Source organism: Sinocyclocheilus anshuiensis, unplaced genomic scaffold, assembly GCF_001515605.1.
Source record: "Sinocyclocheilus anshuiensis isolate Anshui unplaced genomic scaffold, SAMN03320099.WGS_v1.1 scaffold246, whole genome shotgun sequence".
NCBI lineage: Eukaryota > Metazoa > Chordata > Actinopteri > Cypriniformes > Cyprinidae > Sinocyclocheilus > Sinocyclocheilus anshuiensis.
Window position 1 is genome coordinate 2436624 of NW_015542356.1, and position 15363 is coordinate 2451986.

The following is a 15363-nucleotide window of genomic DNA, read 5'->3' on the forward strand; positions in this document are numbered from 1 at the left end:
AATATGTCTCTGTTTATCCAGCCCTATACTGTCATGCCGAATGTGAAAGCATACTCTGTCTTGCCTTTTAAACGTCTTCACACTTTGGTATTATGATTGGTGAATAGCTAAGACCTGTTCATCTTTTTCTGTGCTATGTCTATTTTTCTCTTTCTCTCGTGTCTTTCCATTTCCCCCCTCTCTTTCTCTCTGTAGACTCAGACCAAACTGGAGCATGCCCGTATTCGGCAGCTCGAGCAGTGTCTGCATTTGGAAAAGTCCAAAGCAGAGCGGCTTCAGAAAGAGTTAGAGGAAAAGATGGTAAACATGCTGGGAGATGAAACACCCCAGTCTGTAGCCATCTCTCCCATTGCCATGTTTCTGTCCCTTTGTTAGAGCCCTTGTCTGTGGGTTGCCACTGCTTGTGCTTGATTGACCAGGACTGGGATCTCCATCATTTGACATTTGTAACTAGTGCAACTGATCAGATATGTGTAATGCCACTATTTATTATTTTTATTAACTAAGCTAGTTGATCAGAAAAGATCAGATATTTTAGGCTTATTTTAATCACACCCATTTTTTTTTGCGTTTAGAGTGTTGATTTAATTGGAATTTTCTCCAGATCTGATCAGAAATTGCATTGCTGTGAAACCCCAAATTCATGAGTGTTGGAGATCTTTGCCTGTCTCTGTGGGGCAGCATTGCTCCTGATAGCCAGGAACTGCTTTCACCTTTCATTTGCAAAATATTTTTTCATGTCTGTCTTCTCTTGTTCACTAAGCATCTGCCTGAAGAAGATGCTGCCTACTGAAATACAGCCTCCAACCTTTGAAAGAGTTGTGATACAAACCCCCTCTGACACATCTACGCTGTATTTGTAGCCCTTATTTTTCTATAATTAGAGGTAGTTGCTAAGGCATTACAGTTATTATTGGTCATGCATATTATTCCTCTTCTGCCCAAAATTGTTGTACTTAAATTGAAAGTTCATCCAAAAATGAAAATTCTGACATTAATTACTCACCCTCATGTCGTTCCAAACCCATAAGACCTTCATTCATCTTTAGAACACAAATTAAGATATTTTTGATGAAATCCAAGAGCTTTCTGACCCTGCATAGACCGCAACACAACTGACACGTTCAAGGCCCAGAAAGGTAGTAAGGACATCGTTAAAATAGTCCATGTGACATCAGTGGTTCAACCTTAATTTTATGAAGCTACAAGAATAGTTTTTGTGTGCAAAGGAAACAAAAATAATGACTTTATTTAACTATTTTTTTATCTCTTCCATGTCAGTCGAATGTCGTGAACATGCATTGAAGACTGACACAGAAGAGAAGAAATTGTTGAATAAAGTCGTTATTTTTGTTTTCTTTGAAACACTAGCAATCACTTAGCCTAGTGTCTATCCAGAAAACCCAAGTACTGCCATAATGACCACCACAGACACCTTAAAAACACCCTAGTGACCACCCGGAACACCATAAATACGACTTAACCATCAAAACTGTCTTGCAACACACTAGCTTCTAACCAGAAAACCCTATCAAGCAATGCCTAGTGACTACCCAGAAAACCCAAGCATTGCCCTAACGTCCACCAAGACCCTAGCAGCTGCCTTAGCAATTCCTAAATGACCATCCAAAACACCCTAACGTCTATTAATGCCCTAATGACCCCTCTAAATACCTAGCAATCTAGCAACCACCCATATCACCCTAGCTAAAACATCCTTAGCACCCTAGTAACTGACTAACAATGCCTTTGCGTACAACCAGAACGACCAACACCCTAGTAACCACCATGAACACCCTAGCAAGCGCCTAGCAATGTCCTATCAACCAACTAGCAACACTCTGACAACCACCAAAATTCTAGCATTGTGGTTTTACCACTCAGGCCCGTATACACCTGGTATTAAGGGTTTTAATCGATGCAATCACAAGTGAACAACAAAATACAGGTGTAAACAGGGTCTGAAAAGTTTGAACACTTTTGACCACTTCCAGAGGTACTTGAAAACTCCACTAAAGCCTGCCTCCTCTAATTCTTAAACATTATGGGACGTAATGTTGAAACGGGCTAGCCAGACAGGATTTAAACTTTGCCGTCTGAAATTGTAAGTTTGGTATAAAGGTGAAAAAATGCCAATATTGTCTTACCAGTCCTGATTCTAACACACATCCACAGCATTTGGTGTAGTTTTGCAGCTGTCAGAGCAAAAATGAAAGCTGCTGCTCTCTGGAATAGTTTTACATGGTGTCCCTTTGCAATATTAGCTTATTTTGCAATATTAGATTAAAAAAATCAGGAATAAGCCCATACATACACCCGCCCATAGACCCTCCCTTCAAAGCAATCAGGAAAGTGGTTGAAAGTGGACAGAAGAGTTGGATTAAAACAGCAGGTGTAACCAGGAATGTGTCTCCATGGTCAACTTGTGTTCCGATCGACCAAAACGCATCTTAAAGGATTAGTTCACTCCAGAATAGACATTTCCTGATAGTTTATTAACCCCCGTGTCATCCAAGATGCTCATGCCTTTCTTTCTTCAGTCGAAAAAAATTAAGGTTTTTGAGGAAAACATTCCAGGATTTTTCTCTATATAATTCACTTCAACGGGGACCAGTGGGTTGAAGGACCAAATTGCAGTTTCAATGCAGCTTCAAAGGGCTCTAAAAAACCCAGCTGAGGAATAAGGGTCTTATCTAGCGAAATGATCAGTAATTTTCTAAAAAAAAAAAAACACACCAATTTCTATACTTTTTAACCACAGATGCTCATCTTGCACTAGCTCTGTGATGTGCATGCGCATCTTCACACATTGTGTAATCACGTAGGAAAAGTCACATGTGTGGTTAGTTCTTCACCTGTGATCTTGGGTTCAAAAAGTGAAGGCAGGGCGAAAAACTCAATCTCATTTTCTCCTCCAGCTTTGTTGTTTTACCGTTTTTTTTTGTAAAGGGCGTTTAACTTTCTTTGCACGTTCACTTTGTAAACACTGTCAGTACCGTCTGAAACACTGTAAACACTGACAGTACTCCGTCTGCGTCATGCATGACCTTTCCAATGTGACTATGCAATGCGTGAAGTCAAGCTAGTGCAAAATGAGCATTTGTGGTTAAAAAGTATATAAATTTGTATTTTTCTTTTAAATAGCTGATTGTTTTGCTAGATAAAGTCCCTGTAGAGCCCTTTGAAGCTGCATTGAAATTGCAAATTGGACCTTCAACCCGTTGGTCCCCATTGAAGTCCACTGTACGGAGAAAAATCCTGGAATGTTTTCCTCAAAAACCTTACTTTCTTTTTGACTGACGAAAGAAGGACATGAGCATCTTGGATGACATGGGGGTGAGTATATTATCAGGAAATGTTTATTCTGGAAGTGAACTAATCCTTTGATATCAGGCATAAACAGGGCCTCACATTTACTTGGGTACATTTAAAAGTGTAGATTTGGCTGTCATTGTAAATAATGGTGAATGAAGGCAGCACAGTCCAGGCACTCTAATCAACAGGATTTCACATTTATCAACAGGTCAGAGGCAGGCTCCAGCCAACACCCATGAGGCTGGGCAAGAGTGTCAAGGTGATATAAAGGGAGTAACACGCTGTGTGGTTTTCAGAGTGATCTTCTACTTTAAACATGAATATTATATTTAGATGTGTGCTCTTCTCACTTCTCTCTTGTGGTTTGTGACTGCATCTATGAACTCTTGTAGTAATATCTGATTTCTGATAACCTCTTTTCTTTGAACTATCAAATTTGCAGATGACTCCACAATGACTAACACTAATATTTGTTTGCTCTGTGAAATGAAAAACATCTTTGAATATTTTTTCTTTAAACGTAGTTTGAATCCTAGTAGTGATTGCCTGTGTTCCTTTGGACTGTTCCATCTCATATTTGCCTGGCTGCTTCTAGATGGTCAGACTGAGAAAGGCTTGCTTGGGCTTGAATTCAACAGGAATGCTGGTGTAGTTTCATAGGTTGCACTATATATGCTTTTTTGCACATGCAAGAGCCGTTTTTCAAGAAATGGCCATTCACTGAAATGTTTGCAGGCCAAGCAAATACTTTGTTTGCTTCTTATGACTGTATTGACATCCGGTTGCTAGTTCTAGTGGGCAACTCTCCAAGATATTTCATACCGATGAGCAACAACATTAAAATGTTTATTTGGGGATGCACAATATATAAACTTATTTATATAATAATATATAAACTGTTTTTACAGACAGACAATATGATGGCTGTTTTTTAAAACAATGTGCTAGAACTTTTTTTTTTTAATTGGAAAAAATACTCTTTTTGGATAACGGATTATTATTATTATTATTATTATTATAAACAGCTGTTTTTTTACTAGTGTACTGTAGTTTAAAATATCTCTACAATCTACAATAATGCAAAAATAATAGAATTTTATTAATGATTCTGATTGTAAAGTACATTTATATATATCAAATATATTTTAATTGAAAAAGAAAAATCCTTTTTATTATATGCTTCCAGTATAATAATAATAATGATGATGATGATAAAAATAATTCTCAGTAGTCTTCTGTCAAATTTCATTACTATAATGCAAAAATAATCAAATTTGATTGGATTTAAATTGTACAATAAATGAAATTGTACAATTTAAAACATTTTAAATGGTACATACAAAATTTATTGTAAAAAAAATTAATTTGTAAAGTTCATTTGTAAGTGTGCATCATGGAAGTATTTTACATTTTAATGAAAATATTACTTACAGAATTACCTTTTTATATGACAATTGTGTATTGTTTAGTTTTGTTTAAGTGTCATCAAAATAATGTCACATAAAATAATGGTCCTAAAATGGTATTTTCTTAATTGTTTTAGGACCTCTACAGATTTTAACAATATTGGCCGCTACCAATATGGTTCTCAGTGTGCATCCCTAGTTTAATTGTCTGTATCGTTATTTTCACCACATTTAATAATGAGCTTTTTCCACTAGATGTCCATTAGTTTGCTCTATTTTAAATCTCTAATTAAATCCAAAGACTGAGTTCAAAGGTCTCGTTGAAGAAATTACTAAATCCTTTGAGGGTTGCCCCTGAGCAGACTGGAGGTTTTGGCATATAAAAGATGGAAGATGCAGGATTTCTGACCCTCTTTCTGTCCTCTAGCAAACTACAGTTGAGGAGAAGAGTCGTGTTATGCAGCTGGAAGAAGAACTGGCATTGCGCAAGGCTGAGGTCGAGGAGCTCCAGGCTCGGCTTCAGAGAGGTTCCTTCGGTCCAGGCACAGATGCTGGAGACAGCGGACCAGGCATGAACTCGGAGACTCTGGTTTTGCGGGAACAGCTTCTCTCTGCAGGCCGTGAACGCCGTGAAGAGAGCAGCCAGTTGCGAGAGAGGTACGAAGCATCCTTGAGCAGCAGCCAGAAAGAAGTTGAACGCCTTAAAGCCACAACAGAACGTCAGGGCCAAGAGATCTCCGACCTGAAGCAGAGACTTTCTACAATCTACAATAATGCAAAAATAATAGAATTTTATTAATGATTCTGATTGTAAAGTACATTTATATATATCAAATATATTTTAATTGAAAAAGAAAAATCCTTTTTATTATATGCTTCCAGTATAATAATAATAATGATGATGATGATAAAAATAATTCTCAGTAGTCTTCTGTCAAATTTCATTACTATAATGCAAAAATAATCAAATTTGATTGGATTTAAATTGTACAATAAATGAAATTGTACAATTTAAAACATTTTAAATGGTACATACAAAATTTATTGTAAAAAAAATTAATTTGTAAAGTTCATTTGTAAGTGTGCATCATGGAAGTATTTTACATTTTAATGAAAATATTACTTACAGAATTACCTTTTTATATGACAATTGTGTATTGTTTAGTTTTGTTTAAGTGTCATCAAAATAATGTCACATAAAATAATGGTCCTAAAATGGTATTTTCTTAATTGTTTTAGGACCTCTACAGATTTTAACAATATTGGCCGCTACCAATATGGTTCTCAGTGTGCATCCCTAGTTTAATTGTCTGTATCGTTATTTTCACCACATTTAATAATGAGCTTTTTCCACTAGATGTCCATTAGTTTGCTCTATTTTAAATCTCTAATTAAATCCAAAGACTGAGTTCAAAGGTCTCGTTGAAGAAATTACTAAATCCTTTGAGGGTTGCCCCTGAGCAGACTGGAGGTTTTGGCATATAAAAGATGGAAGATGCAGGATTTCTGACCCTCTTTCTGTCCTCTAGCAAACTACAGTTGAGGAGAAGAGTCGTGTTATGCAGCTGGAAGAAGAACTGGCATTGCGCAAGGCTGAGGTCGAGGAGCTCCAGGCTCGGCTTCAGAGAGGTTCCTTCGGTCCAGGCACAGATGCTGGAGACAGCGGACCAGGCATGAACTCGGAGACTCTGGTTTTGCGGGAACAGCTTCTCTCTGCAGGCCGTGAACGCCGTGAAGAGAGCAGCCAGTTGCGAGAGAGGTACGAAGCATCCTTGAGCAGCAGCCAGAAAGAAGTTGAACGCCTTAAAGCCACAACAGAACGTCAGGGCCAAGAGATCTCCGACCTGAAGCAGAGACTTCAGCAGGCCACTCGTGAAAACATGGAAATGATGGACAGCTGGAAAGCCAAACTTGACGCTTTGGTTGGAGACCATCAACGTGCTCTAGAGGAACTGAAAGCCTCGCTAACAGGAGATCGTGGGTCCAGTGAGAACAGCGGAGGAGAGGGTGAAGGAACCACACCTGAGATGAGAGCAGCTCTGGAGAGCTTAAAGATGGAGCAGCAACTGGAGTTAGAGAACCTGAAGGCCAAACATGAGATCGATGCTGCCGTAATGGCCAAAGAGCGTGAAGATCTACGTGCTCGACTTCAGGAATTACGGGATCAGCTAGAGGAGAATGAGGAGAACTGGAAGATCCAGGTGGAAGCCAAGAGCAACCAGCATACTCTGGAGCTCAAAGAGGTCTCAGAGAAGCTTCAAAAGGCTGAGCTGAGGACCAGCGAGTTGGATAAGTCCCATGAAGAGCATGAAAAGGCCACCCAACTTCTCAAAGAGCAGCTGGAGCTGGCTGAGAAGAAGATGGTGGATTATGAGGCCATGCAGAAGGCTGAAGCTCAGAGCCGAGCAGAGATCCTCTCACTGCAAGAGAAGCTGAGAGTCAGTGAGAACCGACTGCAAGCTGTAGAGGCAGATCACACCACCCAGGATGTTAATGTTAGTGGCCTCTGGGACAAAACCCGATTTTAATGATTTATTTATAAATGTGCTGAATTTTAGTTAATGTTATCCGGGTTATTTTGTAGATTCCAATGCGGACAGGGCTAAAATTGGAATTTGATAGTATATATTTTGAACCAGTCCTAAAGAATCCTAATGGGATGAATAAGAATCAAGATCCTACTGGATAAACTAAAATCCTGAAAAAATATGAAATTTTTATTTATCCAGAAGGGTCTTATTTGATGCTTAGATTATCCTTATGTGATCCCATTGAAATCACATGGTATTAGCTACAAATTCTAACGGAAAATTTAAAACCTTTAGAATTGTTGACTGTAATTCCAAAAAAAAAAAAAAAACTCATAAAAAGTGTTTTTAAAGTTCACTTAAATATAATGTTTTCTACCCATCCAGATGATCGAAAATAACGACAACTCTGAAGAGAAGATGAAACTAAAACAGAATATGGAAGGTAAGTGTACAAATACTGAAAATGAAAAATGTTTACTTCTGTAATTTTACTTCTACGGCTCAAAACTTTGGGCGTTGTATGATTTTTTAGATGTTTTTGAAAGAAGCCTCTTATGCTCACCAAGGCTGCATTTATTTGACCAAAAAGTATAGTGAAACTGTAATATTGTGTAATATTATTACAAATGAAAGTACAGTGGCGTGAAAAGGTTTTTGCCCCCTTCCTGTTTTTTTTTTTTTTTGCATATTTGTCACACTTAAAAGATTCAGATCATCAAACAGATTATAATATTACACAAAGATAATGCAAGTAAATGCAAAATGCAGTTGATTATTTAATTTATTAAGGGAAAAAAGCTGTCCAAACCTGCTTGGCCCTACGTGAAAAATTAATTGCCCCCTCCTGTTAAATCATGAAAGAACTGATTAACCACATTATTTTAGAAAGCTGAGTTAAATTTCACTAGCCACACCCAGGCCTGATTACTGCCAGATCTGTTGAATCAAGAAATCACTTAAATAGAATCTTTCTGACAAAGTGAAGCATGCTTAAAGAGCAACACATCATGCCACGATCTAAAGAAATACAAGAACAGATACGAAACAAAATAGTTGACATGTATCTGTCTGGAAAGGGTTATAAAGCCATTTCTAAGGCTTTGGGACTCCAGCGAACCACAGTCAGAGCCATTATCCACTGGCAAAAACGGCATCCATGGTAGAGTTCCAAGGCAAAAGCCACTGCTGACCACAAAGAACACAAAGACTCGTCTCACATTTGCCAAAAAATATCTTGATTATCCCCAAGACTTTTGGGGACTTAAATCCGATTGAGATGCTGTGGCATGACCTGAAACAGTACTTTCATGCTCGAAAGCCCTCCAATGTGGCTGAATTAAAACAATTCTGCAAAGAAGAGACGGCCAAAATTCCTCCACAGCGATGTGAAAGACTCATGGACAGTTATCGCAAACTCTTGATTGCAGTTGTTGCTGCCAAGGCTGGCTCAACCAGTTATTAGATTTAGGGGGCAATTACTTTTTCACGTAGAGCCAGGTAGGTTTGGACAGCTTTTTTCCCTTAATAAATTAAATCATTATTTCAAAACTGCATTTTGTATTCACTCGGGTTGTCTTTGTGTAATATTAAAATAAGTGTGACAAATATGCAAAAAAAAAAAAAAAAACGGGAAGCGGGCAAAAACCTTTTCACGGCACTGTAACTGTTTTCTATTTCAATATAATTTAAAATTTAATTTATTACATTTTAATGTATTTAAAAGCTGTTTTTTAGCAACCATTAATTCAGTCTTCAGTGTCACATGGTCAGCAGAAATGTTTAGAGAGATTTTCTATTATCACAGTTAAAAACAGTTTTTGGTGAAAACCATGATCTGTTGTTTTTTAAGAACAGCATTTATATGAAAAATAAATCTTTTATAACATCATAAATGTCTTTACTGTCACTTTTGATCACTTCAATGCATTGTTACTGAATACATTGTTTTCCCCAAAAAAAATCTTAACAACCCAAACTTTTGAATTGTAGTAATAGTAAATGAGTTGTCAGTGGTATGCTAAATCATTCAGGTATTAATGTTTTATTTAGTTTCTTTTAATCTAAATTTAAAAAGTAATTATACAGTAGTTTTCAGACATTTCAGCATGTGAAAGTTCTCTAGACCTGTGTTTATGACTTCAAACTTCCTATTAGAAACTCTGGAGAAACTCACAAAAAGGGAAAAAGAAGTATCCACTCTAACAACCCAAGTAGATGCCCTAAAGACCCAAATAACTGGTAATTATCACATTTAAAGTGTTACATTTATGTCATTCTCATTACGTTTTTTTGTGAAACAACTAAGAGAGCTATATATAACATACCATAGGATGATGCTAGTGATATTTTATTCTACTTCTAACAATAAATGCAACTGCATCTTGTGTGTAGCCTTGGAGGAAAAGGTTCGTTTGGGAGAGAAGGTGGCAGATAGACTCGTTGAGGAAAAGACGCGCTTGGAGGTGGAGCTGGAGTCCATGACCAAAAAATCCCATGATGCATCAGGCCAGCTTGTGATTATTAGCCAGGAGCTTCTGAAGAAAGAGAGGTAAAGAGCATACATGGAGGAGGAGAGGGCACTTTGTGATTTATTACAGGTTTGAGTGAGCTTTTAAGCACTTGAGATGATAATGACAGCATGTGGTCCACATGGAAATAATTGTCTCAGTTTTTAAAGCACATTTCAAGAAATGCTTTAATCATCTAACTTACACTTGTAAACTTGAATATAATGTGTACTTGAGCCTCTATTTTATTCCTGTCATGGATAACCATCATCTGGATTGTATTGCTTCCCAATACACTAGGATAAATGGTTAGCCATTGCTGATTGTAATCTACTCAAGAGCAATTTGAGTTAATGAAGACAGTTACGCTGATTAAAACTGTGGCCAAAACGTCATTTAGCCTTTTCAATCAATGCTACATGCTGACAGTGAATATCCTGTCAGGGGTTTGGGCTCTGCCCTTAAAGGGATAGTCCACCTAAAAATGAAAATCTTGTCATCATTTGCTCACCCTCAAGTCTTTCCAAATCTGCTTTTTTTTTTTCTTCCAAATCTCATTTGCTGATTAAAGAAACTCATACAGATTTGGAAAGACTTGAGGGCGAGTAAAATTCATTTTTGGGTGGACTATCCTTTTTTAAGAACTTTGCATTGAGAACTAAAAAATATATACAAAAGCTTATTACACCGAGTTGGTTGGCTTTGATTAGGTCAAGCTCACATTGCAATACCGAAGGATGTTGCCCTAACATATAAATTTTATGTTATTATTAATATTTTTATGCAATATTTTGTCTTTCTGTGTGTGTGTGCATATCAGGAGCCTGAATGAGCTTCGGGTGTTACTGCTGGAATCTCCACGTCACTCTGCGGGAGTGGATCGGGACCTTGGCCGTGAAGTCCACAGAGCCGAGTGGAGGGTGAAGGAACAGAAACTACAGGACGACATCAAAACTCTGCGAGAGAAACTGTTGCTGCTGGTGAGATATATGAACAGAAACCTGCGACTACAGCCGTTGCTGCTGTTTTATGACACACATCTCATGTCATTGTTGACACGTTTAAATTACATTTAAGTGAATTTTCCTTTACTAATCAAATTTTCCTCCCAGACACAAATATATGTATATACACGATTGTTGAAAAGTTTGGAATCTGTTAAATGTTTGGATAACAAAGGCTGCAACTATTTAATCACAAATACAGTAAAAACAGTAATATTATGAAACATCATTACAATTTAAAATAGCTGGTTTCTATTTTAATGTTTTAAAATGTAATTTATTCCTGTGGTGGTAAAGCTGAATTTTCAGCATCATTACTCCAGTCTTCAGTGTCACATGATTCTTCCGAAATCATTCTATTATGCTTATTTGCTGTTCAAGAAACATTTCTTCTTATCAATAGGGATGTAATTATATTATCAATATCGTGATATCGCGATAGCAAAACTGTCTCGATATTATCGTGGCCACATGATGATATGAAACTATAGGTCTTCTGGGCAAAAAGTGTTGATTTTTAAAATATATTTAAACTTCTTATTCTAACATTAAAGGTCTTTAAAGTTGTGTTTTGGGCCATTATGCTTTGGCACAGTATCTGTCAAATGAACTAAAACCGAAAGCACAATAAATATGGTTTAATCCCTTCATCAAGTCTGTTTTTGCTGCGTGTTTTAAAGCGAAGCACACACATTGTTGAGGCGATCAGCTCGTGATCCTGTTTTCTGCGCCTCAGAACGGCTCCGTTCACAGTGAATGAACGCAGCGAACTCGTTTATTTCATGTGCTGCACGCATTTAGGAACGCAACAGCCACCAGTTCTGTTTTATTTTCGCAGCAGATGATTACAGCATTTCTCTAGATTTGTAGTGAGACTGTTTTCACTGAAGCTGGAGTTTTCCTTCAAAATAAAAGCTCTAATGCCGTTTCTGTCAAAATAAAAACTTAAAAGTGCAATATGCATTGCTGACAGCTAGTGGTTTAAATGCAGTCCAAATTCAAAATATCTCTTTCAAGTGTAGAAATTAGGAAAGAAGTATTGTCATTTCCCTACTGTAGTGTAAAGCAAAAATAATATACCAGTGAAATATTCATTTTCATTTACTGTATTTTACAGTGCAATTGTTTTACAATATTTGGCTATTACTGTCATAGGAATAAATAATATAAAATTGTTATTATTATTATATTCTAATTTGCTTGGCTTCCTAAAACACCAGTGTGAATGTAATTTAGAATGAGACAGTGTATCACAAATAAAAAGAGGGTGGAGTCCCCTTAAAGTTCAGGTACAACTCAATTCACTGACTTTTTTTCTGACTTAAGTTTTCTTAGTTAAGAACATGGTTTGGACTCTCAAAGTGCATTAGATAGAATAATTTCACTTTAAAATGTACAAAATTCAGATTTTTTCCAATTCTTCATTTGTCTTTTTTATTTCAAATATCGCAAAAATGACCGTACCGTGGACGTCATATCGCGATATCATATCATATCGTGAGATTTTGATATCCTTACATCCCTAATTATCAATGTTGAAAACATTAATATACATAAACAGTTGTGCTGTTTAATATTTGAGGAAACTGTGATACTTTTTTCATTTTGTGGTGGGGTCGGTGTGTTTATTTTATTTTATTTATTATATTAAGTCATGCAATAAATAATAGGATGTATTTTTTGTGTATATCTCAAAGTAAAATAAGAAAAAGTTTATTATATATATATATATATATATATATATACTGTATATATATATATATATATATATATATATATATATACAGAAGATGCTTTTATTATATAATACACTATTTTTGACTGTGACTGATACGCTCACTGATATATTGTGCATCAGGGTCGGGAGAGGTCATCTCCAGACCACCGTCGATACTCGATGATGGACCCATCTGCTTCAGACACAGAGGTTGCCCGTCTGCGTCAAAGGCTGCTGAACACAGAAGATGCCCTGAGGAATGCTCTGGAACACAACCAACACGTGGACCAGCTAGTGCAGGCCATGCGCACCCGACCGGATAAGAACCAGGTAAACAACAGACAGTTAGCAGCACCTCACCTCAACCTGCTACTGCTCCTGGCTATTTCTTCAATGGACACACTAACATGGTCCAGCAGTGTCACAAATATTGAAATGCTCTTTCTTTGTGTTCACAGGCACATGCTAGTGCTAATTCTGCAAATGGAATCCATCAAGAAGACACTTCCTTCACACAAGAGGTTAATAGATCTTTATTCGAAGAGGATTTAGAATCCTAACATTTCTGTATCATCCTAAACTCTGTTTCTCTTTCTAGGAAGAACACTGATGAGGGCTAAAACGGTTCTCAGATGTTTAGGGAAGAATGGAGGTGCATTGGGAAAGAAGAAGCCAATTTGATGCCTAGACCTTTGGACTTATGCTTCACTGGACATCTTATTTTCTGTTTACAGTTAACACCAAAACAATGACTTTATAGATGAACAAACCGAAACCACGAATCGAAGAATATCTAAAATGATCTGAGATGCTATAAAAAGACATAACGGAAGTTGTTTTTAAGGTCAGTGGTACAACACGGACAAACTGACACACCGACCCTGTCGACTACCTCTGAGATGGACAATATTGTCTGACTTAACAAATGAGAGAATGTCGGTCAGGATACTTGAATCCTCGGAAAATCCAATACCCTGCTATACTCTCAGTTGGCTGTAACCGTTTGCAGTTTAGAAAACATTTTTGGCCTCAATTTATACCGTTTAACTTATTTGCCATCTATGCTTTTTAAAAATGGTATATTCAAAGAGATAAACTGGCCAACTTCCAGCATAAGGTTTGAAGGTCTGGTCACTGTAGCAAACAAGTAAATAAACCAGACAGACTCCCTTATTCCATTCCTGCTCATTTTTGTGTTGATTTTCTTCATAGAGGCATCAATTTTAAGGTATGAATTATACAGTATTCCGCAACCATGTTCAACAGAATTAGCAAGTTAAGGTGCACCGTAAAGCTTCAAGAACCAGTATTGCAGATTCAGTCAATATCAGTACATACTTTTGTAATATTATACAATATTAGCCGACAATGCCAACTCCCATCCTGTAGTTAATTTAAATGAACAATGAACCAACAGCTTTTGTTTCATTTGGAATCATTTGCTGAATCATTTCATTCTTTTAATTAATATTGGATACTATTTTCTTGACACTCTTAAGAGGAGGTACTACATGCACAAGTGACCATTTTTAGCTGAATTTAACAGTTTTGACTCTATGAACTATTTTTCATTGCAATGACATTTTGCCCAAATGATATAGCTGGATTTTCATTTGCCTTTTTAATGTTATCTTTACAACAAAAACAAAAAGTGCAAAAAAGCTTGTTAATTTACATGCACACAGCATTTTATATAATATTTAAAGTAAAGAACCTTGCATTTTTTTGTTCATATCCAAGTAAGTATTTTGATAAAAGGAAAGGATCAACTGTAGTACCTCCCCTTAAAAGATCAAGAAAGACTGTTTAGCATTTTCTCTCTGATCAGATTTCTTGGTCCATACACACCTTTGTAGTAACAAATCTGATGTTAAAACAGAAACCGTACAAAACATAACTGCAATCCCATAAATCAGTGTCTGCTCAATGGTATTCCAGAATTGATTCTCTCCTTTGAAAAACCATGTGGATGAAATACTGTGCAATTAGGTCATGTTTGTTCATTAGGCAACTTTATACTGATGTGATTGTCATTACAACCAAGAAAGAATTTTCTTTTTCAAAAAGAATAGGGAAAATGATAGGGCTGGCCCCAAGTTTTGCAGTTGAAATTGCTTTAGATTGCAGTTGGATTCGATAAAAATGCCTTTTATCTGTTGGGAAACAGTTCACTCACCACTTGCTGTAATGGTTCCCAAGAATCAGTAATTAAACATTAACAAAAGAGACACTTTGTTGTGTTTTATTTGTAACAAATGGTTTCCTCTTATTTTCAAAAGGGAAGGGTTTGTATATAAGCACTTTCCAATTCATCACTTTATACTATATACACTATATGAAAGAATCTATCTGTCAATCTCAAGAAATTTTGCCATTTGAACCTGAAAATGTCATGCTTTTACTTAAAGCTGCAGTCTGTAACTTTTTTTTGTGTTCAAAATTTACTAAATTTATACAATAAGCGAGTACACCATGAATCCATTTTCCAAACTGTGTTTTTGGCTTGTCCTGAATCACTACGGTACACCTATAATAAGTGTTTACTTTCGGACTATCTACTGCGGAGTAGTCCAGTACCTGCGTGATTCGCCATAGACATAAACAGAGAAGTAGCTCCGGCTACAATGTTCTTCCGCACGACGCACGCAGTTCTGTTTATTAACCGCTAGAGCGCCAAAAGTTACGGACTGCAGCTTTAACATTTTATTTGAAAAGGTTACTGTCATATTTTTCCACCATATTGGGATGCATTAATATTCAGATTAGTGCTCAGTAATATGGGATTTTTAATGGCTAATTCTTATACCTTTACCTTAATCCTGCATGCACTGTTTAAAGTGATAGTTCGCCATATATATATATATATATATATATATATATATA

General features: G+C 36.6%; 1 protein-coding gene across 1 annotated transcript in view; it reads left to right on the forward strand.

Annotated features, from left to right (window-relative positions):
• Positions 1-13658, forward strand: part of clip2 (CAP-GLY domain containing linker protein 2) — a 47560-nt gene extending 33902 nt beyond the window's left edge. The window contains exons 9-17 of the mRNA XM_016490576.1: positions 196-300; positions 6251-7216; positions 7637-7694; positions 9407-9490; positions 9644-9800; positions 10580-10739; positions 12622-12810; positions 12939-13001; positions 13079-13658. Coding sequence (XP_016346062.1) covers positions 196-300; positions 6251-7216; positions 7637-7694; positions 9407-9490; positions 9644-9800; positions 10580-10739; positions 12622-12810; positions 12939-13001; positions 13079-13090 — 1794 coding nt within the window. The 3' untranslated portion in view covers positions 13091-13658. The remainder of the gene's footprint in view (positions 1-195; positions 301-6250; positions 7217-7636; positions 7695-9406; positions 9491-9643; positions 9801-10579; positions 10740-12621; positions 12811-12938; positions 13002-13078) is intronic.
• Positions 13659-15363: the final 1705 nt, after the last annotated feature.